We start from the raw sequence: 22,767 nt of genomic DNA on the forward strand, positions 1-22,767 counted from the left end.
GTCATCGCGCCGGAGTCCGTGGCTCTGGATCTTCTCGTTGAGCTGCAGGACTCCATCCCGCCGGAGTCGGAGGTGGCGCCCAAGGACGACTCCTCCCCACTGGACTCCGAGATGGTGCCGGAGTCCCTCGAGTTTGTGCCGGACTCCATGGCACCGGAGTCGGAGCATGCGTTGCCGCCGGGCGCTTTTGTTTGCGCTCACTGTCATCTCGTCCATGAGGACCCGCCAAGCGTGGGATCATGCACACTCGCGTTTCTGGCCATGCTCTCGCTGCGGTCTCGTGCACTTGGAATACATGCTCCTCGCCATGCTTTACTGCCTCGACGAGTTCGACTGCAAGGTTTTCATCCCCGATCTGGACAAAGTCGTGATGCATGGCAACAATATCAAGTTTGATCCACAAGTGCTCAAGATGCTCGACGAGAAGTGCGAACGTGAGCTCGCTGCCAGGAAGGATGACGGCACAACAACGGTAAGATAACAAGCTTTACTTCTAATTAGTTAATTCTTGCAAGGAAAATAACAGCAACAATGTCTATACTAATGAAGAACACAGCAACGTTCTAAAGCTTCCAATATCTAATTAGTAGCTTTTTCTCTCTACAATGTAGCAAGTGTAATCTTAGCTTCATCTAGCAAGGATGGTGGGCACGAGATAGAAGTTGGCTGGCGCCCTTGTCTTTCTAATATCTCGTTTTTCATGTGAGGGATCTTGAAGTTGTTGTTGCCTTTCTTCTTCATTGCTTCTATTAAAACAGTTTGTAGTGTTACAAAGATGTGGTTTGCTTTACGTGGACAATAATCCATGATTGCCTACAAAAATCAGTGATGAAATTAGTTGTTGGAATGATGAAAAATGTGTGAACAATTTGATCAATCATGTGTGAACACTACCTGTTGCACGGCTGGAACTAGGTCTTGAATAGTTTTTGCATTCTTTTTGTATTGAATTGCTTGAATTGCTTGAAAAAATCCCAAGTCCAAAATGTTGAAATCAGGAGAATTTGGTGGTTGAGAAATGAGCTGAATATCAAAACCATCTCTCTTTGCATGCTCACAAAACAATGGATCATCCAACTTTAAATGTGAAGGTGCATTGTCTTGTTGAATGAAAATAGGATTGCCCACATCTTCTCTTGGCCACTTGTCTCTAATAGCCGGCAAGACTTGGTTAATCATGAATTCTCTAATGACATCTCTTGTGATACTTGTAATGGGCTTCATAACCATATCTCCACGGACACGGCCGGTTATTGCATTACTTCTTTGAGCCGGTTCATAAGTGACAAGATGAAAACATCCAATTCTACCATAAAAAATGCACTCCCCATCTCTAAACCTCGGTTGAGCACAAACACACAAAAACATGAGCTTAGGGATGTAGTTTTTGTTCTTACAAGTCCTATGTGGATCGTCTTCTTCGGGGAGCAAGTAATACTTTTCAGATTTTTGGGTGAGGTAGAACCATTTTTCATCAATGAAGACAAAGTCAAAAAGATCCTTAAACCTTGGATCACCACTCAACCCCCTCTCAATCATGTCAATACACCACTTTAACCTAGTCTTTTTATTACCTTCAGTGAGATAGGGCTTGATGCTACTAGAATGGCGCCTTAGCAAACCTCTTCTCAAATACCTTTGCACCTTCCATTTGCTAATGTTTAGTTTGGCACAAACATCTTGTATGGTCATCCTCTCCTTCAGAGGAATGTCACGCAAGGTTTCCAAATCAATAGGAATTGCCTTACGACCAACTCTACTCTTTTTTAAACTAGAGACCACAACCGGGATGGAGTTTGCAAGTTGTGTTTTACCTCTCCTCCATATGTGTTGAACTGTCCGAAGGTGTAGATCAAATCGATCAGCAATAATCTGGGTATCTTTCTTGTGGAGTATCCCGTTATTGCTTCTAGCCAACAACGCTTGATAAACTTGCTTTCTCAAATCTTCTGACATCTCTTTCCTTCGGTGGTGCACTTGAACATTAGCCTCGGCAACATGTTCTATTTCAAAAAAAACCATTATCATCCTCCAGTACAGGCTCAGTCGAAAAGAACTTACCGATGTCATTATCATCCTCCAGTACAGGCTCGTTGAGGTCTAACCTAGTGTTGCCTTCTCCAGCTTCCGGTACAGGCACGTTTAGATCGAAGGTAGCAAGTGAGTTGGCCATTTGTGCGGGTGTTTTGTTTGTGCTTGTTAATTTGCAGCCGGCCGGGTGTATAAATACGAACTTGGCGTGGCAAAACGTCCAGCGAGCGTGCAGCTAGGCGTCCAGCGCGCGTTCAACAAAACGCGAAAAAACGAAGCGCGCCATCGACGGAAAAACGGAAAAAGACGTGCCCAGGCACCAGCGTGCACGTCCAATCCACCGTTGGTTTGTTTCTCGTATGAAACATACCGGAATTGCATTTAATAGGGGTAGACAGGAAGAACTTACCCCTAATTAATGACTCCTTGGTATGCACAATCATGTCCTAAATGACTTCTAATACCAGTACGGAGGGAGTACGTACGTATTGAGCAAGTTAGCATTCTGTTACAAGATTTTGTGACCAATATGGGAGTTTGTGGCTTTATGGCCACCTATTATAATTTATAGGTGCTATCATTTGCACCTATCTTAATAATCTATGTCCCATAGAGCGTGGAGTATATATACACGATCTGTTTATAGCTAGTGTTCGGTGGTGGTACCCTTTTGTGTTATTCCCACTTGCAACTTGCTAGTTGCTACTACTCGAACATACATTGGACGAAGTACAAGTTGCACGGCTACTCTCCTCTTTCTTTCGTTAAAGCTAGGAATCATGAAGATTTGGGAACGAGTAAATGCGTTTATGGAGATCCCTTGCTATAGGTCGCGAAAAGTTTAGAAGTCTAGGAAGCACAGTGGCACCAATCATATGAGACCAGATTTGTTTAGGACTAAGGTTCTGCGTCGTTGCATCTAAAAATGTTCTACGTTGATCAATGCTCCTTTTTCTTGCGTGGGGATTAATGCTCCCTTTGCTTGTAGGAGACAAAAAGGTGATGATAAGAATGTGCAAATCGGATATTCCCTGTTCACTACACTTTGGGCAAGGACATTAGTTAATACCCCATCTTCTAATTAAGCATAAACAGTTTACTCTCTCTCACACACAGTAGTTAGCACATATCCATATTTAGTCTTGAGACGGTCAGAGTTTCTCTCTCTCGCACACACACTGTAACTCTCAATTGTTGTAATCTATCACAAGTGTTGCCTCATACTTCTAAAGTTTAGTTTATAAGACAATTACTTTATGAAACAATGATCTCTTACCCTCTGCTTCACGTTCTAAAAAAAGTGGTTTATAAGACTGCCAACATGTAGCTGTGTAATTATCTTTCCGGTTTAAACTAGATATCATAGATTTGTTTTAGACACAAGGCTGAAGGCGGATGATGGTTTTGGACACGAGTCGAACGGAGAGAGATTCAGGCCACCGTCAGTCAAATTGACGCTACTTGTGTCCCGCAGTACCCATAATAAAGAGCTAATAAATCAGGTTTCAGGTGTGCATGTAACGCACACAAAATAGATCTTCATGTGTTTCTGTACTAGTAGGATGCATGCACTCCATTACATTGATCGTTGTTTCTGGTCTTGAGAGCTCGCATGACCATGCATCATGCATTTTGATTATGTGACCAATGTCCCAATAATGGAATTGATCAGTACTGTACGCTGCTCTGCTTTGGACCCTTCACGTCGGCCGACCACCCGACACCGGCGGCGGTGGTCGCGCTGAACAGTGAACGCAAGGTTCTGCCTTTTCTTCCGTCTTTTTGGCCTGCAGCCACCAGTGGCAGCCGCCGCCCCTCAGCCGGGCAGTTTCATTCGCGACCGGCTACCTAAACTCCAGTGATCGGTCGATCGAGCCTTGCATGTGAGCAGAGGACGCCGGTGGCCAAAGCCCAGCTATAGGTCTGTAGCTACAGCTACGACATCTAGTCCACTTGGCGGAATCTGCCTCTTTGAATTGGTGAAAAAACAGCTCTATCAAATCTGAACTTTATACTGCGACAAATCTGCCGGAGCAACTTGCATGAACGATGAGCTCCTTTCCGCCCACCGTACCGGCAGTGGCGCGGTGGCGAAGGCAGGATTGAAGTGGTGGGGTGGGGGCTCTCCTTTTCATCTTCCTCGTTCCTCTCCGTTCCTTCTTCTTCCTCCTCAAATTTGTAGGAGGGCTCCATGGGATTCACGGCGGTAGGGAGGCTCGAGCCCCTCCCGACCTACCGCTGGATCCGCCCCTTCATACAAGCACCCGAGTACGAGATTAATTCAGTCCAGTACAGACAGAGGCGCTTCAACTGGCTGGTTTCTCTATGGGGAAAAATGGTCGAGAGAATCAGTAACAGGATTCTTATTCTGGCAATTTGCGTTATTATTGGCACCCAAAACATGAAAAGAATTACTACTCGCCACCTAGCTAAGGAACCTGAAGTGCATAAGTATGGCGATAGAGTGATAGATTCTATTGGTACAGATTCTTCTCGTGCGTAAGATATCTTATTTTTTGAGAACCTGGTTGGAAACGATTACATTTTTCTTTCAAATCTCATCTTCCGGTTTATTGCAAATTGCAAGATATTAAAAAATCATGTCGTTTGGTAGCACAATGATCGAAACCTGTCAAGAATTTTTCCTTTTGGAAAGTATCTGTCGAGTAACTAGGCGCATCTAATTTGATTTTTTTAGTGAAAACTACCTGTGTAGGTTAAGTCTATGAAACAACGAGGCATCTCGAAAGTGCTAATAGGATACAGTGTGTACGTAGTATTAAAAACCATGTGTCTACTGTGTTTAAGAAACAAAGGAATTATATTGTCCTTGTGGACGGAAGCCACGCATATGCACAAGGACATTTTATCAATATAGTATGAATTCATAAATAGATGGTGCTCGTAGTTGAGCCAGGCGGGCCCTGTTGTTTCGTGTCGTCCTACGTTGGCACCTTCCTCTAGAGAGATGCTTGGCCGCATGCGCGCTGACAAACCTCAGCTCCGCGGAACCGCGGGTGCCGATAGGATACGCTAATAAGGCCGACGGGTCCCTGCCAGGCCGCCACTGCACCGACGGTGTGTATGTCAACATGGCGGCAGCTGGTTTCGCCGCCATCTCGGCGCACGGTTTTGCTCGGCCGGCGCGGTTTTTCGTTGGTGCCCCCGACCGCGTGCGCGCCCCCGCCCCTCGGCAGCGGCGGAAAACGACGGGAACATGTGCCCCTGCCGCTAAATTATTTGGCCCGGGGGGCACCTAATCATCATGCGACCGATGCGCGCGCGCACCAACTCCTCCGATCCGCGCAGCTTCGACGTGGAAAGGGGCTCTTGGCTCCTGGCACGGTCGAGGGCAGGGCAGCCACCGGGCAGGCTGCAGGTCGCGTCCTTTTCCCTCGGCTGGACCGGTCGGCCAATTGGCGCCCCGGCCTCGCCGAGATGCATGCACCGCGGGGCCGGGTTACCGATGAATATGGTTCACTCCAACAAACCCAACCATGGTACCGATCGACCTACGAAATATGATATACTTGCTAGACAATATGCTAGTACTATAAGTTGTTGCATACAGGCCAAATTAAACGACGACTAAAGGCGGATGGACCATGCTCGATCGAATATAGAAAACAGGCAAATCAAACAGAAAGGTTGGACCATGTTCGAATGGAATACCAAAATCATTGATATTTTATATTCTCGAATAAAATTCAACGCCAGTTCGAACTCAACTTGGTCCGATCCGTTTACTTTAAAAAGGTATTCCCTCGCTGGTCCCAAATGTGTGTCTATAGACTAAATATTAAGTCCACCGCAAATCCAATACATGTTTGTTTCATTCTTCCATAACTGCCTTATTTAAATACATCCAATCAATCTCGATGTAAGTATTTTCACCCAATACTTTTTAGAAATGTTTTTATATAAACACAGTCATAATACCTAGCACCACCACAGCGTGCGCGCGCACGTATACAAAAGACTGGTATGTACATGTAGATATCAAGATTAATGAAGTTGCTACAAGCACCTCGTTATCAAAGAGGTAGACAACAAAAAGATAACCAGGATTAACCCATCATTACTGTAATACAAACTCGTGTATAATGGATATCTCGATCAACCGCTGTTTTGTGGAGCCATTCAAACAATAAGTGACCCTATCAAACAGTCAGTGACCCTATTACTTAGTTGGTCGTGCATTAAGACATCTGATGACTTAGCATGAAGGTTTACGTGGTTTGGCAAAAAAAAAAGTGTTCAGCCCTATGTAATACTAGGGTTATATTCCATAGAATAAAGTGCACCGACTTTCCCTAAATTTGTCCAGGGTATCAATTAGGTCCCTAGGTCCCTAAAGTATTATCTTTATATCTAGGTCCCTAACCTAATAAATGGTTCACCCAAGATCCAATCATCTCCAATTGGTGCTGATCTTGTGTGGCATCCATGTCATCCAACAACAAAAATCCCGTGAAACCCACATGTCATCCTCTAATAAGTCCCAACATACACCATTGTATTAATTAATGATTTTTGCATGTTAAGTGGTGTAATTAACAAGTATGGTGTTCCAGATCTGCAAATTACTAAGGTATTTCTCAATGGGTGTTTTCAACTTTTCATAAATGTTTCGTTCCAATTAAATAAGGTTCAGCTTAGCTAATATGACGGCATGGCAAAACATTTATGAAAAAAGGGATGGGAGCAGTCATTTAGAAAAAAAAAAGGATGGGAGCAGTTTTATCAAGATGAAACTAGTACTTATTATTTCCAACACGTTGAAAATTAAGTGAAACTTGCATAGTTGCATGTATTTTATCTCCACATGTTTTCATCAACTTGTTATTGGTTACTTAGATGCAACACTTAAATAATATAGTTAGCCTATAAAACAACAAAATGTAATTGTATCATTCTTGAAGTCAAATGTCATTAGATGATATCGTATTTTTGAAAGCCAAAATCTTGCAGTGTTATAGGTGACACTAATGAACAAACTTGAGAACTGCTAATGAATTTTACTTGTACCTTTTTTGGCGTAATTTTACTTGTACCTTAATTTTTTAATTTTTATGCTAGATCCAAATGAACCCGTATTTGGTATCAAAAGGAGTAGTGAATTGTTACCGTTTTCAAGGTGCTGATGATAATCTTTTCTTTTCCTCCAAAAGTAACCCACTGAAAACTACGGTTTCAGATTGAAACATTGAGCAGGAAACCTCGCGTGTTTCGCAGAATCGATATCGCACGAGTTTCAGCCCACCACCGGGACAAAACGAGGCTGTAAAGCTGGATGTACACAAGAACAAACAGCTAGCGTTACGAGTGAAGACTGAAGAAGAGCTTTGTTGTGCGTGGAAGACGGAAGGAAACGCCAAGGTGTCACGCGCAGGAGGCCCACACGTACGCGCCGCGGCGGGCCCGGTACGCGCACGCGCGGGCCCGGTACGCGCACGCGCGGGCCACCTGGCGTCGAGCTGGGCCGAGCGACGGCGGACGCGTCCAAGGCACCCCCGGCCGGCCGCAGTGGCCCACGCCAGCCGCCTCCCTCCACACAGCCGCAGCTATAAATAGCCGGCTCCCGCCTCCTCACCGCCCACACCAATCATCTCTCCCGACGATCTTCTCTTCCAGTCACTGCTTGGTCAGGATTCTTGTTCCATCTGTAGATCGATTAGGACGTGAGTTCGAGCGATGGCGAAGCCGAGTGTGGGAGTTTCGGAGGTGGGCGTCTCGGCGGCGCCGGCGCAGTCGGCGTGCCCCTGCCCCGGGACGCTGTTCCCGTACCCGCCACCGCGCGGCGCCGGGATCGCCGCCGCCGTGCGGCGCAAGTGCCTGCAGGTGGAGCTCGGCGCCGGGGCGGGGCTGCTGGGCGGCGCCTGGGGCGTCGAGTCGATGCGCGCGTCGTCGCCCACGCACGCCAAGGCGGCCGCCGCGCTCGCCGCCGGCGTGGACGACGAGCGCGCCGCCTGGATGGTGCGGCACCCGTCGGCGCTTGGCAAGTTCGAGCAGATCGTGGCGGCTTCCGAGGGCAAGCGCATCGTGATGTTCCTGGACTACGACGGCACCCTGTCGCCCATCGTGGACGACCCCGACGCCGCCTTCATGAGCGAGACGGTGAGCACTGTGCACTGATCGAGCTCGGCGTTGCGTGCTCGGCACCATCACTACATGTATCTTCCCTGTTAACAATAATTACTACGCGCGCCTCTCTGCTCACACGTATGTGTTGATTGTGACCGCGCGCCGATCAGATGCGGATGGCCGTGCGCAGCGTCGCCAAGCACTTCCCGACGGCGATCGTGAGCGGCCGGTGCCGAGACAAGGTGTTTGAGTTCGTGAAGCTGGCGGAGCTGTACTACGCCGGCAGCCACGGCATGGACATAAAGGGCCCGGCCAAGGCCTCTTCCCGGCACGCAAAGGCCAAGGTGACCACTCGCTCCATCTATCCCTTGTTGACAACCTTTCGCTGCCTCATCAGCCGGTTGATCTAAAGCCGCTTTTTTTTGCCATTACAACGAACAAGCAGGCGAAAGGAGTCCTGTTCCAACCGGCGAGCGAGTTCCTGCCCATGATAGAGGAGGTGCACGAGCGCCTTGCCGAGACGACGCGCTGCATCCCCGGGGCCAAGGTGGAGAACAACAAGTTCTGCGTGTCCGTCCACTTCAGATGCGTCGACGAAAAGGTTCGTTGCGTGCGTGGCCGCAAATGGCCGTCGCTTTCTCATCCCATCCTGCCGTTTTCAGCTTTTTCATGGAGACCCCACCCCCACTGCATTATCATCTCTGGCAAATGGCAACTCCGATCCAAAATCCACGCATAAAGCTCTTTCACCTGCGCACGCACGTCGGCGATCACTACCTAATAATCCACCGTCCTGCTGATCACTCACGGGCCGTTGTCGTCGTCGACATCTATGCAGATGTGGGGCGAGGTCTCGGAGGCGGTGAAGGGCGTGCTGCGGGAGTACCCCAAGCTGCGGCTGACGCTAGGGCGGATGGTGCTGGAGGTGCGGCCCACCATCAAGTGGGACAAGGGCAAGGCCCTCGAGTTCCTGCTCGAGTCGCTCGGCTTCGCCGACTGCACCAACGTCCTGCCCGTCTACATCGGCGACGACCGCACCGACGAGGACGCCTTCAAGGTCCTCCGGCGGCGGGGGCAGGGCGTGGGGATCCTGGTGTCCAAGCACCCCAAGGAGACGAGCGCCAACTACTCGCTCCAGGAGCCGGCCGAGGTGATGGAGTTCCTGCTGCGCCTCGTGGAGTGGAAGCGCCTCTCCAGGTCTAGGGCCAGGCTCATGAGTCTGCAATGACACGACGCACGCGGCTGGTTCTTGTGACCGTGGACAATGCGGGCGGCGGATGCAAAGCTGATTGCGAGATGGTGCTTTGTGCCAGTAGATATCGGATCTAGCACTGTTTGTACTTTGTACCGTCTCGTTGAGTGCGACTTCTCTGTTTTCCTCTCCCTTCTTTTTTCCCCCCGGGGGCCCTAAGGGCTGTATAACGAGCATGTACATTATGTAGCTAATGCTATATATACAAGAGGAGAAGAATCAAGTAACCAAGAGCAAGTTATGAGGGTCGCGTTCCAATCCCTTCATCAGTTTCTCTGAATGATAATGTGGAGTTGTGGACTATGGATGCATGCATGCATAATAATAGTTGTTAAAATTACATGTTCTCTACGTTTATAAGGCAAATCATTGAATCGTTGTTACAATCCAAGGTTCTTCTGACAAGAACCATAGAATGAGTTCAGTTAACTTGGGTCATAAAATCATTCCAACAGAGAATGTTCAATGTAATCGAGATTCTAACAACCATGTGCATGCATGGTGCATATATACATGTGGTTGTTTTGCTTGCATCTATTGGTCATCTTTTTTTAGGTGCGCCAGAGAAATGATTATTTGGTGCAGGGCTAATTAGCACCGATCTGCCAAAGTACATAATTGGCCTTGTTGTTAGGACAGCTAGCACCTTGCTCACATGGTCGGAACACTGCGGTCCTGCCTTTCTCCGATGGATCCGACGTGTACTCGTTTTTGTCTTGTTGCCAATATCTGTCATGGACTCATGGTCCAAGTGCCATCAGTCTTTGCCTACTTATTATATGTGCGCGAGTGAAGCTTCAATTCATCGCGTACGGTCTGCGTAGGAACTGCTTGTTCAGTTCGCTGACCACTAATTTGTTTGCATCCATCTATGATCAACAGGACGAGACTTCTGTCACTGTCGTCGTTCGCTTCGTTCAGTAGCCACCTGCTAACAACTTTTTATCCTAACAAAAAGTAAAAACACGGCACGTTTGCATGCAACTAGGCAGTGGTTTTCACCGAACCTGTAGCGCCATATCCAAAATGTTTTCAGTCCGTTCAGAGCCGGCTTCAGCTAAGCTAGCTGCATCATTTTGACTGGACTCTTCAGTCCTTGGAGACATGCACTGATCTCCACCGATCCAAACCACGAGATCGACAAAACAAGGTCTCGCCTCCACCCACCCGCGAATAATTCCCACATAAAGGCTCCCCCCATCAAGTTATATATCATGGTCAGGAACCTCGTACCTGAACAGTTTCTTGGATGCCAAAACCTGTCAGAATTTCGCACTGAGCACTGCACCGTCCACTGCAATGATTGTTCAATGCCAATAGCAATAAATACCAAAGCCAATTGAGTCCATATTTACATTGATTCAGTAATCAGTATGGTCGTTCTTCCCAACGACACTAAGCTTCAACCCAAGCAACAATCATTAGCCCTGATCTTTGCCAACAAATGACAGGTGAACTACTAGAAGAGCGATCAAAAAAGGAGTAAAGTTTCTCTTTTTAAGCAAAAGAAGAACTAACGAGAGAAAGAGAGGTGCTCGTATTACCTTTTACCAGCAGGCTAGCATCAGGTACACGTAGGAACTGTGATCTTTGTTCAGAAAGCAAGTCGCAACCAGCACCTACAAACAATCTGGGTCCGGCAAATCTGGATGCAATTATCAGAGCTGCCCTACGTCCTACTAATAACATATCAAAATATCAGTGGCACTTGACAAAATTCCGATAGACATACGTGCGAGTGTTCCAACGCCAGGTCCTTTTCGTCGCTCGACCCAGTGGGATTAAGAATACTCTGATATTTTAATTCACACTGTTTACCGATTTGATTCAAAGCTGAGCCTGATGGTGAGGTGACCCAGCTTTGCACCAACACTAGCCGGTGTACCACATCGAAAGGTGAAGCCACCAATAATCAGCAAGGCGATAGATGGAATCTTGGATAACGCAGCAGCATTCCAGTATAGCGACGCACGCATTTTTACCATTTTGAGGATAATGTTCGTTGTGCGCGCGCTTTGTGTGCGGCTTTGGAGCCAAGCCACGAAAGGGATCGGAGCCACCTCCACACTAGCTAGCTGCTCTGGCTGGTGAAGCCGGCCGTCGTCGCCCGTCGGAGTAGCTAGCAAAGTGGAATCTATATATCTGTGATGGACGCGTGATCATGAGGTGAGGATCGAGTTGGATTCCACGTCGGAGATGGAGAGGATGGCCATGCGTCGTGCTTGCAATCATATTGGCCGGCCAATGTCTCGGAAGATGGAGGGTGGGCAGGAATTCGGATTGGTTAGCTTTGGTCATCTTCAGAGATTGGTGTATAGTGGCTTCATTCTGCACCTACTGCTGGTATCCTGCCTCCGGAGGTCAAGGCAGGTCTCCTCTTTCACATAAAAGACTACCCAAAGGACTACCCGCTACTACACACTAAGTAGAGAAATGAACTTCCATCCAGCTAGAAAAGTCTCAGTCGTTTTTGGACTCAGGACTAAAGGAGCTTTAGTCTTATCCAAAAATCAGCTCCGGATTAAAGAGTCCCTATTAGTCCCGGTTGTAATGGCTAGGAACAACGAGGGAATTTGGTGGAGTATTTAGTCCCGGTTGGTGTTACCAACCGGGACTAAAGGTCACTCATTTAGTCCCGATTGGTGTTTCCAATAGGGACTAAAGAATCCTTTAGTCCCAGTTGAAACCAACAACCAGGACTATATCCTCTTTTTTTATTCCCCCGATGGACTCTCTCCGCATTGGCCTTTAATTTATCACCACTACCTTATCCTCTTTCCCAACCCACCACCGGCCTCTCTCACCCTCCACCGCTTCCTCTCCTCCCTCTCCTCCTCTCTCCTCCCTCCAGTGTCTACCGCCGGCGCGGGGCCTCCCCGGCCAGGCCGCCTGACCGCCGACGTGCGGCCCTCCCTAGCCGCCCCCCTAGTCGCCGGCTGCCGTGGGGCCTCCCCGGCTTGCCCCCTGGCCGCTGGCCCCCGATGCGCGGGGCCTCCCTGGCCGGGCCCTAGGGTGCTGGCCGCCAATGGCGCGTGGCCCGCCGGCCGCTGCCGGCGCACGTGCGGGTGAGATGGCAAGCGGGGGAGCTTTTGGATACGAGAAGCCAATGAATGTTTCGTTTGTGAGTGATTCTGTAGTTTGTGATTTGTTTGTGAACGATTCATTTGCGATTGTGCTGGTGAATCCTCCATGTGTTGTGAATCAAATCGAACTCATGTGTTGTGAATCAGATCTTTGTGCGAACTGATTGGTTGTGTGTCTCACTTGTGTGATGGTCATGTTAGATGAGCATTTATGTTTCTTGCTTCAATTTATCAAGTGTTAATTGTTTTGATTGTCTTTGTGGCGGAGTTGGAGCTCAAGGAGGTGGTACGGTGGTCGAGGCTCCCGAAACCCCCCACCTTACAAAAGAAAGATCCTGTTATGATCACATCTATCAGCACAAGCAGGTTAAGAGCATGATCAAAAGAATATGTTCTACTCATGGGTAGATCAGACATGCAAATCCGATCACCATGACCACAGTAACACCCTAAGTAATCTATCATCGATTCATAGATTGAAAACCAAGCAAACCCAAAAGAGAATAAAACCATAGAAGGAGATACTTAGATCGCTAAGAATATGGACACATCTATTACTTCACCATGAATGATTGTACATCACAAAATCACCACTGGGATCCTACCTTGATCTTGATGACTTCTAGCTCCAAAACTCCGATGTGGATCTTCCTCGCAGAGTGATCACGCCGGCCAAGGCTTAGCTATGCTAATCCCTAGACAACTGCATGGCCCTCGGCTCTTCGAAGTGGTGTCCCTCAAGCTCCTTCTGCTTGTCTGCTGCTTCACATCGAGCGTCGTCTTGGATATGGGGCTAAGTATATTTTTGGAGTATTTATAGTCCGGAGAGTGCGTGACAAAAATTGGAAGGCGAGGGGGTGAAGGAAACTCCCTAGGCCAATCAGCCTGGGTGGATCCAGGCTGATCGGCTAGGGCCTTTCGTTTGGCCCCTCGCGTTCTGCTTCGTCCCCAAGTCTTGTTAGATGTTCTGAAGCCTTATTTTCACTTGCATGTGGGCCTGACACGTCGGTAGCTTCAGGATGAGATTGATCTTTGATAACTTTCCAAATCTCCGCTTGATCCTCTTTGATCCCAAATTGATCCTTGTCATATCTTCACAAACTTAGCCCTTAAGTCATCTTGGAGGATTGCTTGGTAAAAGTGAGCTCGAGAGGGGGCCAGGAGACCCTGGGCCGATCGGCCTAGTCTCCTATAGGCCGATTAGCCTGGGCCCTTCCTGGGCAGGTGGCCTTCGTTTTCATCTAGTTTGTTGCTTGTTTTAGGCTTTATCCAAAAATATACCTTTAGATCCAATTTCCTGCAAAAATAGAATATCCTCCAAAATATCTTGCACATGTGAAAATGACCGGTTTACTTGGTGTGATCAATAGTTTAGGTATTAAATTAATGTTATTATTGAAGACAAATAGGGGTAAAAATGTGTCAATAATGAGCGTCAACAATCCCCCATGCTTAAACCTTTGTCATCCTCGAGTAAGTCTTCAATAGAAATTAGTGTTGCCTTTCGGTGTTCAATCCTGCACTTGATCACACACAAGAAAACATAATGGTATCATTGGATTTTTCAATTGATATTCAAGTTGTAGCTAGACTTTTCTAATATGGAGATTAGATATCATTTAAGCACATCCCACAATAAATTGATTCTTTTGCTCTCTAATTTAAACAAATCTCATAAGATTTTCAACAAAACTTTTTCAAAATGAGACTGAACTGAGATCAACAATTTAAACTTCAATGCAAATGCTCATGTTCTCTCAGCTCATCAAGTCTCTCAAACTTATGCTAGAACTTTATCCAACCTATCATCATTGATATGAAATTTGTAAGGCTTTATCAGATCTTTGGAAATGATAGTCCTAGCTAAAAATATATTATAATCAGGATATTATCAAAATAATAAATACTTCTGATGGATTTTACTGAGACTTGTCCAAAAGGTCCTGGAAAATAATTGCCTATGGAGAGGGAGAGAATGAACACACACATTTAGATAGTGGATATGTGCAAGAGCAAAGGGTGATCGCGAGACACAAATGAAGTTCTCGTAATCGGATTGCACATGGTTGGAAAATGAGTATGGAATAATCCTTAATCTTGAAAGCACTGGGGACTTTTATGAAGCTCAAACAACTGAGGAGTACTTTGTTTCTCTTCTTCTCATTTTTTCTTTTTCTTTCTCTCGATCTTTTTCCATATATTTTTTTGTTTTTGCTCCTCAGAACTCTTGGCAGCATAATACTTACTCAGCGGTAGTTAGAGATAATGCGATGACTCTCCCCCCATGCTTAGACAATGCTCGTCCTCGAGCATGAAAAGGAAGAATGATAAACTGCTGATGTAAGTTCCAAAATCTTCCATCTTTCGCAAAAAGTTAATTTATTCCTCTAGAGTAACTTCCACGCCAAATTTTAGAGGTGGCAAAGGGGAAAACACCCCAAGCCGATCGGCCTGAGGGTGTCCAGGTCGATTGGCCTGGCCCCTTCTAGCCTCTGTTTCTTTCGCTTTTTATTCCATGTGGTGGTGGATGCCTCCAGGTCTTGATTTTCTTGAAAAGGCACTGATTAATCTTTTGAATCTTCGTTAAAATATTTTCGGTACTCATATTGGGTTGTGGTCAAGGAGGTGTCAGGGATAGACCCCCAGTACCCGCAAGGAAGGAAGAAGACGGACTCCTACTACATTCCCCTGTAACTCTACTATGACCCATACCGTGTAATCCTATTAGGACTTCTATCTTGTAACCGACTAGTAATCCCGCCCCCTGGAGTATATAAAGGAGGGCAGGGGTCCCTATATCAGCAGGACCATAACCAACACCAAACAACACCCAAGCGCAGGGCGCAATATACTCCACCAAACATTGGGTGCAATATGCTCCACCAAACAGGACATAGGGTAATACGCTATTCTAGTGGCCCAAACCTGTATAAATCTATGTCTTGTATCCTCGCTTTTACCTTCGAGTTCCAGGTCCGGCGATCCCCCACCAACGAATCTACTACCTCAAGATACCCCTTGGTAGGTTGCCGGGTATAAAACACCGACATCTGGTGTGCCAGGTAGGGGTGATCGTCGAGATCATCGGGCGAGCTTGAAGGGCCTCATCATCAAAATCAATATACTCAGCGCAACATGGTTTTCGTTTCAGGGTAATCGAATTGCAGTTCAATGCGCTCCTCCGTCGAATCCAAGGTGATTTGGGTTTTTGCGCGACACGGTGCATTAATCCAAGTCGAAGATGTCGAGTCAGAATCCGAAGCAGAAAATTAATCCAAGTCGAAGATGTCGAGTCAGAATCGGAAGCAGAAAAGAATTGCTCAAAGTGGCCACCTGCTGCTGCTGACGATAGCAAGCAACCAAACACGCACATCCAATCCAAAGCAAAGTCAAGGACTTTTCTGATGTCCAAGTCGAGAAAAAATTTCATGCTGCTGTTGTTCGATGTCTAGAGGGAAAGAATAGCCCTATTGCAACACACGCATCGAGACGGAGTATAGATTACTTTTGCGGCTCGTTGTCTCCCGTGAGAAGCAATTGGTGAATATGGCTGCACGCACACAAGGAGTTCTACCAAGAAATTGGAGTTCCGCTACATGTACACATTGCTATACACATCAAGACTTCAAGATCTTCATAGCTAACATACATAGAAGATGTAGGAGAGTACTATTGCATTGACATCCGGCTGCATCGACTCGCCGACAACTACTTTGACTACCCATCTTGACTAGAAACTAGTCGGGGCGCACCATCGATAAGGAGTCGGAATCAACTCTGACTAGTCAGTTTCACCAATTATAATATTCCAAAATTTTGAAATATTAAACTGAGTGAAATTTTCAAAAATTTAAAAATTTTGATTGAATTGTGTGCTTATTTCAAAATGGAATACAAATTCTATTCTCATCTAGAAATTCCCTAATTAAATCTCAATTTAATTTCAAAACATGTGTGCTAGTTTGAGTTGGCTCTTTTTGGAATTTTGTTGGATTTCACAATGAGTGTGTTTGAATTTTGAATCTAATTCAAAAATCAAACTAAATACAAATAAAAACCAAAAACCAAATCTAAACTAACCCACCAAGCCGGCCCGCAACCAACCGACCTGGCCCGCTATCCCATCTCTCTCTCCCAAACCAACCCAGCAGGTAGCCCAGCTAGCCAACCTAGCCAGCCCGCCAACAGCCACACCCTCTCCCGTCTCCCTTCCCTCACTGCCAAGTGGCCCCCGCTTGTCAGCCGACCATGTACCCCCATCTTCTTCCTCGTGTCACGTGCGCATGTGAACCCTTCCGAAGCCTTCCGTCGTGGGGAAATGCCCACTTTACCCCTGCGCTGTACCCAAACCCTAGCGTCGAGTTGCTAGATGACCGCCACGCCAAGCCCGGGTGCGCCTTCCGAGGATCGATGGCTCGCAGCCCTTGATGTGCTGCCCTAGCCCCGGCTGTGAGCTATAAATAGCCCTGGCCGGTAGCCCCTTCCGTCCATCCAAGCTTCGGGGCTTCTCCCCAACACCACCGCAAGTTGAGGGAAGAGGAGGAAGGAAGAGGGGAGGAGAAGAGAAGGGAGAAGAGGAGAAGGAGAGAAGAGGAGGAGGAGGAGGCCATGCCGAAGGAGCCGTCGCGCCAAGGAGGAGCCGGAGCTGCCGCTGGTGTTGCCGTTGCCAAGGAGCCAGAGTTGAGGGAACCGACGTTGTTGCTGCCGTACCGCAAGTCCACCCCGCGCTGATGTCCATCTTCTCCCTCTCCCCTCGGTGAGCTGCGCTGCTGCCTCCCTTGCCTTGCCAGACCGGCCTTTGTGCTGCTTATATCCTTGCCAGACCAGCTGTCGAGCTACCACCTTTGCTGCAGTTCCATCCTTCGTGCTGCCATCTTGTGCAGCTGCCACCGCCGCCATGCCCTCGCCGTGGCCCTAGGATCCTAGGATATTGCGCGCATAGCCGATCGTGTCGCGGCCGGGGTTTACCCCATGACCACGCATGTGCAGCCCGCCTGCACCGCATTCTCGCCGCGCGCCGCCGCTCTGCGCTGGCCATGTCGCCTGCCGCTCACAACACACTAGTCTACGTCATGTAGCGACATCGCGCCGTGTCGTGGTGGCATAGGCGCGGTCACCACGCGCCCGCCACTGCGACAGTGCGTGTGCCGCCACTCGACCTGCAGCCAATCAGCGTGCGCCATCAGCACGGCCACACGGGATCCGGCTGGCACAATGGATCGCGGGCTAAACTGTGCGGCCATGTGTGCGCCACGTAGAATAGGGTGGCCACATGGCTGCGACGTGGTGGCACGTGACGCTGACGTGGTATGGGCCAGGCCCACTCATGGGGCCCTCTGACTTACAAAGGGGCCCACTAATTGGTGGGGCCCACTGGCTGACCGGTGGGGCCTAGTTGACCACTGACTGGTCAATGTTGAACGTTGATCGGGTCAACACTGACAGTTGATCGATCAACGCTGACTGGTCAATGTTGAACGTTGATCGGGTCAACACTGACAGTTGATCAATCAACGCTGATGTCAGCTGACACGTGTCACCTCAATTTTATGTTTTTTCGAAATTAATTAAGTAATTAAATAAATCCTTTATTCTTTAAAAATTCATAACTAATTCATTTGAACTCCAAAAATTATGAAACTAGTTGCATTAAATTCATAAAATCAAGCCCATGTTGTTTGTAGCTAGTTTGATGTTATTTGGATCTTCTAAATTTTGATTTCTTGGATTTTTTCCTAGTGTAATGACTATTAATTTATATTGCACTGTATCTTGTTTTGTTCAGACCCGAGCTATGACCCAGAAGACTCTCAAGACCCCGACGACACTGAGGAGGATCACAACAACTACAAAGAAGGTGTCATGTCAGTTCCAATCATATAGATCCTATGCATGCTTAGTTGCTAGCGCTTTATTTATGATGCTTGGATGATGATAGATTGCATAGCCTATATTTCTGGCCATGCCTTGATAATGGTTTATCTTGTTTTCGTTGTTACCTACTAGTAGACTAGCTAGTCCACCACACTTATATCCATATGCATGTTTTTGATGATGGGATTCCTTGTACACTCTCGCATGTGTTTTGGGTGAGTGTGATTTCTTGACGTATTTTGGCGGGAGCGAGCCACAATTGGTACTGAGGAGTGCCTTGCTAGGAGAGAGCATTCTGAACTCTCTCCACCCCTTGTACTTGTGGTGGGTACCTTGTTTGTTATTGAGGAGCAGGTGGCGTACTTGTACGTTGCAAGTGCTTCGACACATACTTGCGGAGTTGAGTGCTCGCTCTCGTCCCCTAAGGACTGAGTCAGTTTACCACCAATCATAGCATCTATTTTTGTACATACCGTTCTCCTTGTTATGGGCAGGGTTCGGTCCGAGACTAGTGGTGGATAGTGCTTAGCCTGTAGGAGGATTGGAGGATCAGTGTAAGGAGTTCGAGGTATTGACCTGCTCTTACCAGACTGCACCCCGGTGTGGGTAGGTTTCATGGCTTCGAGGTCTTCAACTGGTGATGGCGTGCCCTGCAGTTGAGGATGGTTCCAGACTCGAGGAAACAGGAGAGTGCTATCCAGTTACTAGGGCTCCAGCTATTAGGTAGGGTTTGGACGGATCACTACTGTTCAGGATCCATCTGTGGAGGTACAGTTGTACAACCTCTGCAGAGTGTATAAACCTATAGCTATAGTCTGTGTCCACTAGTTATGGACAGTGCTGTTGACTATCGCTACTTCTAACTAGACTTTGTTCACTCTTCTACCTCCCCTTTTTGAGATAGGACGGTGTTTGCCATTGAGATGTGAGGGGAGGTAGCTCTCACATCGCCTAGTGTGTTTGGGTGCTGGGTCCTTGGGTGAAGGATTCGGTGATTTGTGCCGACTTCCTTGATGTGAGGTGTTGACCTCGGAGATGGTACTGCTTTGATGCTTCCTTGATTGCTGCTGCTGCTACATATACCTCTACAGCTATATATAGGTTGATCCATGCATATAGTAATATTCCCCCCTTTTCCTTAGCTTGCTGCTTTTAGGAGTTGACATGGCCTACCCACTTTTCGGGTAGATGGTGGTTTTTCAGGGTCGGAGCCCGACTACAACTTCGACAACGACGGATGGGAAGACTAGGGATGGTCCCTCGCTCAAGTCGCCTCGAGAGATGGTGTTCACTATAGCTTATGTTTCCGCTGTGTAGATGTTTTACCTTTCTTGATATAGTCCTGATGGACTTGTACTAACATGTGCCAAAGTGATGTACTTGATATTTATGATATTGATACTCTATTGCTATTCTATATTTCTATGTTGGTATGGATTTGTACTATCTGAGATACAGATTCACACATGATAGCCTTCTTGGGACTATCACGGAGGTGCATAGACTTGAATTCTCAAAATTGGGTTCATGTCATTTTAGCTGGTATCAGAGCCATACTTGACCGTAGGACGATCCCTAGCAATGGACGTTAGTCTAGGAAGCCTAAACTATCCTTGAAATGAGTATATATACCCTTGACTATTATACAACTCCTTGAGTAATTATTATTATTAACTTGATTTCTCTAACTTACCTGACTTACTAACAACCCTAACAATGTTTTACAGATGTCGACTGAGGAGTGGTACCCGTCTGCTAGAAGCAGGGTGTGCTTTGGAGGCTTTTGCGCTCTGCTCAACGAGTGCCTGGAGGGAGCTGGAGTCTGCACCTAGAACGTGTGCTACGAGGGCTGCATGAAGGGTGTTGTGGACACTGTGCCTACCGAGGTGAAGCTAACTGTGCCCACCGACCCCAAGGTACCAGAGTTTGAGGAGGTCATGGTGCACGCGTTTGAGATGTCAGTGACAGAGGCTCACTAGACTGCCGCCAGGAGAGCCATGCGTGAGGTACATGCACAGCTCCATGAGAAGTTGGTCAAGACCTCCTATAGTTGCCTACCCAGGGCCTACCGCGGACCGAGGGACTTTGAGAGTGCAGCCCATCGATACTACGAGGATGCTTATGCTGAGCCTGATGAGAAGTTTCATGTAGCCTCTCGCTGCATCCACACTCAGGACCTAGCACTGTTATGGATTGATGGTGAGGTGGAGATACTTCGCAAGTGGTGGGACAACTGTATCACTGCCAATGCAGCTCTCGAGGGTAAGGTACTGGGACTCGAGTGCAGTTCGACTTCCATGAATCGGAGGAACCATCGCCTGCTGTGCGAAGTGGACACGGCTCAGGTCACCCGCTCTGAGAGAGACTCGCTGAGGATTGCCACGCTTGAGGCGCAAATTTTTCAGATGGAGGAGGAGCTGAGGGCCAAGGACAAGGTGATAGAGGAAAAGGTCGCCCTACTCAAGAAGAAGGTGAAGCTGACTAATACCTTGGATGCCGCACTGATCGCCAAGGATGGTATTATTGAGAAGTTCCACCAGCACCTGCACCAGAACTACTACAACTTGGTTCACCTTGGAGCACGTTGCTACCATGACAGAGACATGGCCGAGGGGTTTCAACTAGCGTGGGAGCGCTCAGACTGTAGGAGGGTGATGGAGCTGGAAGAGCTGAGTGTGTAGGTCCCAACAAAGCACAGGAGGGAGCCCCATTTGGAGAGCTTCGAGCTACCACCGACCAGACTATACACTTAGGTGAAGTCTCCACCAGCCAAAGTTGCTATTGAGGAGATGACCAAGGCACTATCTATGCTCACCTAGCTATACTGAGGAGCATCACTTGAGCTGCTAGTGTACTCAAATGATGAGTCGGGTCTGTTCTACGCCCCTACATCAGAGTACCACCCCGGAGACGTGGATGACAACGACTTCCAGTACTCCGACTGTGTGGACTGCTTCTGATCTGAGTAGTGCTAGGTTTGAGTTAGACTCTCTATGATGCAATAGCATCAGAGACTACCATCCCATGATTCTCGATGTAGTAGTATGATGATTCTTATGTAATCTTGAAGGTTTCTAGAGTAGACCTCGAGATACACCTCTTTTGTATAGTGCCATTGCATGAGTGATATGGAGTTTCATGGTTTGAGTGGTTCTTATGCTTGTTATTGCTGGTGTGAAATTCTTTGCGTGTTTTAGTTAGATACTCCTTTAATAATTCAATAACCCTATCTAATCTCTTAAGAATAACCGCTGATCCGATCTCATCTGGAACAGATGTCCGGTTTGAGGAGGTTGGGATGGTTGCTGCACCATTTTGAAGAGGCAGCCAACAAAGACAGACCTAACCCCAGTAGAGGTCGTGGTCACCGTGGAGGTCATGCTCTCTGAGGCGGACAACGTGGAGGCTGCCGCGGAGGGCGTGGAGGCTGTGTACTAGGGATGGACGGACAGGGAAACCAAGCTGACGCAGAAGGGGAGGTTCACCAAGAGGACTATGAGGAGCAGGAGCAGAACGTGAACGTTGGAGGGGCAGAGGACCAGCAGGCTCCGCCTCTACCCAACCTTGCAGAGGTGATGGCCGTTCAGACTCAGCTGATGCAGACTATGACCAACATTTTGCTCCACTACAACCAGCTAGGAGAACACCGTAGGAAGGCCCCAGTTGAGTCTTTGCAGAAGAAGGTAGAGGGCTTCATCAAGCTCCGTTCACCCACGTTCGATAACTCAGATAACCCTCTAGACGTAGGTGACTGGTTGAGAGAGATTGAGAAGAAGCTGGACTTGGGCAGACTGCACTGACGAGGAATGCGTGGTGCTTGCCACCCACCAGCTGGTTGGAACTGCACGCACCTCGTGGGACAGCTTCTGTGAATCTCATGCATGCCTAGCGCACATCACTTGGGATGAGTTCACTGAAGCTTTTCGCGACCATTGTATCCCTAAGGTAGTGATGGACTGGAAGGCAGACGAGTTTCGCAACCTGAAGATAGGTAACATGAAAGTTCAAGAGTACTCCAACAAGTTCCAGGAGTTGATGAGGTACACTCTGGACGACTCCAATACTGAGAAGAAGAAAATGTACTAGTTTTGCAAAGGGCTCCAGGCATGGAGATGCATTTGTCCGCCCACAATTGTCCTACCCTACACGCTCTAGTAAGCAAGGCACTCCAAGTTGAGAAGTTGAGACTTGAGTACGAGGAGGTATGAGGAAACAAGAGGAAGCACCAGGATCAGTTTAGACACTTAGAATAATCTCAGAGGCTAGGGACAGGGCCCCCACAGTTCCAGCAGCAGAAACCCTGCATCTACTCTACTCAACCACAATAGTACAGGAATGCAGGAGGTGGAAGTGGAAGTTCCGGCACTTGGAAGACAAGGCCCTAGCAGTCTACCGCTCTTGAGGGCACAAAGTTAGTTGTCTGCTACTCGTGCCACCAGCCTA

The 22,767-nt window shown here is 47.8% G+C and overlaps 1 protein-coding gene across 1 annotated transcript; it reads left to right on the forward strand.

Moving 5' to 3' along the window:
- Nucleotides 1-7,622: 7,622 nt before the first annotated feature.
- Nucleotides 7,623-9,604, forward strand: LOC117846290 (probable trehalose-phosphate phosphatase 7). Its single transcript, XM_034727431.2, has 4 exons — nt 7,623-8,148; nt 8,286-8,459; nt 8,561-8,716; nt 8,954-9,604. Exons 1-4 carry the CDS (start codon nt 7,726-7,728, stop codon nt 9,341-9,343), a joined length of 1,143 nt encoding a protein of 380 aa, XP_034583322.1. The 5' UTR covers nt 7,623-7,725; the 3' UTR covers nt 9,344-9,604.
- The last annotated feature ends 13,163 nt before the right edge of the window (nt 9,605-22,767 follow it).

Source organism: Setaria viridis, chromosome 2 (assembly GCF_005286985.2).
Source record: "Setaria viridis chromosome 2, Setaria_viridis_v4.0, whole genome shotgun sequence".
Lineage (NCBI taxonomy): Eukaryota > Viridiplantae > Streptophyta > Magnoliopsida > Poales > Poaceae > Setaria > Setaria viridis.

Coding starts and splice junctions, on each gene's coding strand:
- LOC117846290 (XM_034727431.2), top strand. CDS start 7,726: ATGGCGAAGCCGAGTGTGGGAGTTTCGGAGGTGGGCGTCTCGGCGGCG. Junction 8,149..8,285: donor CCGCCTTCATGAGCGAGACG/GTGAGCACTGTG, acceptor CGCGCCGATCAG/ATGCGGATGGCCGTGCGCAG. Junction 8,717..8,953: donor TCAGATGCGTCGACGAAAAG/GTTCGTTGCGTG, acceptor ACATCTATGCAG/ATGTGGGGCGAGGTCTCGGA.